General features: G+C 42.9%; 1 protein-coding gene across 4 annotated transcripts in view; it reads right to left on the bottom strand.

The window, feature by feature from the left end:
- Nucleotides 1–2,093, bottom strand: part of RNF20 (ring finger protein 20) — a 25,830-nt gene extending 23,737 nt beyond the window's left edge. For 2 of the 4 annotated variants that reach the window (XM_023534222.1, XM_023534225.1), the window contains exons 1-2: nt 1,885–2,059; nt 647–801 (exon numbers count right to left, since the gene is read on the bottom strand). In XM_023534222.1, coding sequence (XP_023389990.1) covers nt 647–775 — 129 coding nt within the window. In that variant the 5' untranslated portion in view covers nt 776–801; nt 1,885–2,059. Of the gene's footprint in view, nt 1–646; nt 802–1,884 lie in introns of those variants that run through there. The other 2 variants (XM_023534223.1, XM_023534224.1) reach the window with 2 other exon arrangements.
- Nucleotides 2,094–2,830: the final 737 nt, after the last annotated feature.

The raw sequence follows: 2,830 nt of genomic DNA, 5'->3' as shown, positions 1-2,830 counted from the left end.
CCTGATCTAGATCAAAATCTATTACATTGAACTTCTGATGTCTAATGGACAAATAACATTACTATAAGCTTTTGGTGTATTATAGTCTAATGAAACTGTCAATTCCATAAGAGCAAGGACAGTATCTATTTTATTCACCATTATAATCATAATATTTAACCCAATAATAACTATTAATAGCTCGGATATGTTGAGTACGTACCATGATAAAGGTAATGTTGTAACCTTTAACAGTGACTCTTTCATTTACCCTTTCAACAACCCAATGATGTAGTTACTATAATTACAATTTACAGAGCAAGAAATAAGAGGCACAGGGAGGATAATGAGGAAGTGGTGGAGTTGACAGTCAACTCCAGGCAGTCTGCCCTCAGACTCTCTTCACCACTCCCTCCATGGTCTTGCTACGTTACCTCTTTTAGTAGCTGGCACCTAATTTTTCAGTGAATGAAAAATGAATGTAGTTCAAATGTCAATATATTTCTTCTTCAGAAGTGACCACTACATCACTTTACCTACTTTGGGCTGTTTTATTACTCTCTTTTCAAACCAACTCCCCTTACTCCAGAAGGCTTCCATAAATTCTTACTTTCAGGTTGCAACTGACAGAAGAAAAGCACACTCTCATAGCACTGTTTCCACATACCGTTGAAGAGACACCCCCCAGCTTAATTGTCTCCACTGTGGTCCCTGAATCCTCAACAGCTGTCTTCTTCTCTGGAGGCACAGATGTGCCAGGATCTCCAGCTGCTCTTTTATTTCCAATTCCTGACATCTTGGCACAAGATGATAGCCCTTTTCCTGCAGGGAAAAAAAGACAAGAGACTTAGGCAAGATATGCAAGGAGAACAACAATAAAGAAGGACCACCTGTGATGTAAAAATTAGCAATTCTTCTGGCTAGCTTTTTAACCTGGATCCATTAATTCCACACCAAGCAACCCGATCCCCAAATTCCTCTTTGAAAGAAAGAAGTAAGTTGTGGAGTAATAGTCAGGGCTGAATTTACATGATTACAAATTTCTAAATAGGATGCTGATAAGAAATAAGAAAACGGGCAAAGGATGAAGAGACCAAGACAATTTCACAAATCTCCCTTTCTTAAGTGCTAAAATCAGAAAAAATGCAGTTTAATCATAAGTAAATTCTACTGTGTTGGAAGAATCACAGAGCTGAAAAGACATCTGGGAGATGTCTGCTAAGTCATAAATATTGGACAAGTCATTTATTATCTCCGAGTATTTCCTAAACTAGAAAGAACAATAATATACGCTTCCTATGCTCCTTATAAGTAATCAATAAGTATGGAAAGAACTTAGGTTTATGCCTGACATGAAGTACGCACTCAGAAATGCCAGCTCTCCTTTATAGATTTGCAGTTCCTTCCCTATTTCCAAACGCTCTCCCCATGATTTTCTGCAACTCTAGTGAAGCTAGACCTGGGTGCGAATTCCAGTTCTACCTTGTAGGGAGCCACGCCGCCTTGAAAGAGTGAGTTCTCAAAGAACTTCGGTTTCCTCATATGTACAGTGGGGGTGAACAATTATTTTGTCTGCCCCACCGGTCCCCCAGGGTTTTGGAGCTCCAAGGAGGCGGGAAGGATGCTAAAGCACTTTAACACTTTCGGAAGCAGCCCTGCGATCACCGAGACTATACGCTACTCTGCTTCCGATTAAAGCTCCAGGAGGAGGGGTATCGGTGGCAGCAACCTGAGTCGGCCCTCCCTAGAGAATGGAGACAGAAGAGGTCACAAGAACCTCCAAGGGACTCGCAAGAGGACAAGGACCCCCAGCCCCCGCACAGTCAACTGGAAGAATGAGGCCCCGGAGTCGGAGAGGGTGGTGATTTCCGCACGATACCATCGCTCCCTTGGCCGAAATCTAACCTGGCTTCTTCACACTCAAGCCGCCAAAGAGCAGAACTCCGGGCAGTTATTCACCAAGGTCCGCACAGTCTTCCCACCTCTCACCCCTGACCCGTAAACCAAGAGCCATCGAACCTTCCGGGAGACCCGGCCAGGAAGAAGAAATGGGAAAGAAAAGAGGAAGCAGCTTCACCCAGCCGGGCGGAAGTTACGCAACGCGAGGGCGCCGAGCGCCCGGAAGTAACGTTGTCTCTCCTGCAACGCTTTGGGGTAGGGGGCGTGGCTGAGACCTTAAGACGTACCCCGGGCTGGCTGACCCTAGAGAGAACGCTCAAGACTTTTTCGGCTTATTGGCATTTTACTGTGACCTAGTGTTTCTACTAAGATGAAGTGTCATATTCTATTGCCTGTTATTGGTTCTACCGAGAATCATTCAAACTGCCGATTGGCTGATGTTCCAGTCAATCTCCAAGCAGTAAAAAACTAGCTAGCCTCAGATACCACGGGAAAATGTTATTTGGAGACCCTCGTGCTGAAATGAAGGGTTCTGAAGAAAATCCAAGAGATTTGATGGGTTTCGAAGATTGTAAACTTTTCTACAGGGAACTATATATATATATATATACAGCCCTGCCTAAGCGTTAGAAACACTTGGGGTGAGGGGTTTGGTCGCCTGGATATCTTTTCTTTTTTAAAGCGTTCCCCCAACCCTACCCAGCTTCTCTTTCGTCCGAGTGTCTAAGGTGCAAACAGAATTGAAAATTACTGAATTTGTGCTCCTTTGGAACAAGAAATTGCCCAGGGAAAAGATACAAAACAATAAGTAGTTTCTGATGTCAAAACTAATCTATTTTAAGCTAATTAAGCTTTGATTTTTTTTAGTCAACAACAAACTGCCATTTCCCATTCAATTAAACTAAATGTCTATGTTCTAATGGTAGGAAGGTAATCACTATAGCTTACCAAT

The sequence above is a fragment of the Pteropus vampyrus genome, unplaced genomic scaffold (assembly GCF_000151845.1).
Source record: "Pteropus vampyrus isolate Shadow unplaced genomic scaffold, Pvam_2.0 Scaffold123, whole genome shotgun sequence".
Classification (NCBI taxonomy): Eukaryota; Metazoa; Chordata; class Mammalia; order Chiroptera; family Pteropodidae; genus Pteropus; species Pteropus vampyrus.
The sequence above is the reverse complement of the archived record's forward strand: the minus strand, read 5'-3'. Positions and strand labels throughout refer to the sequence as shown.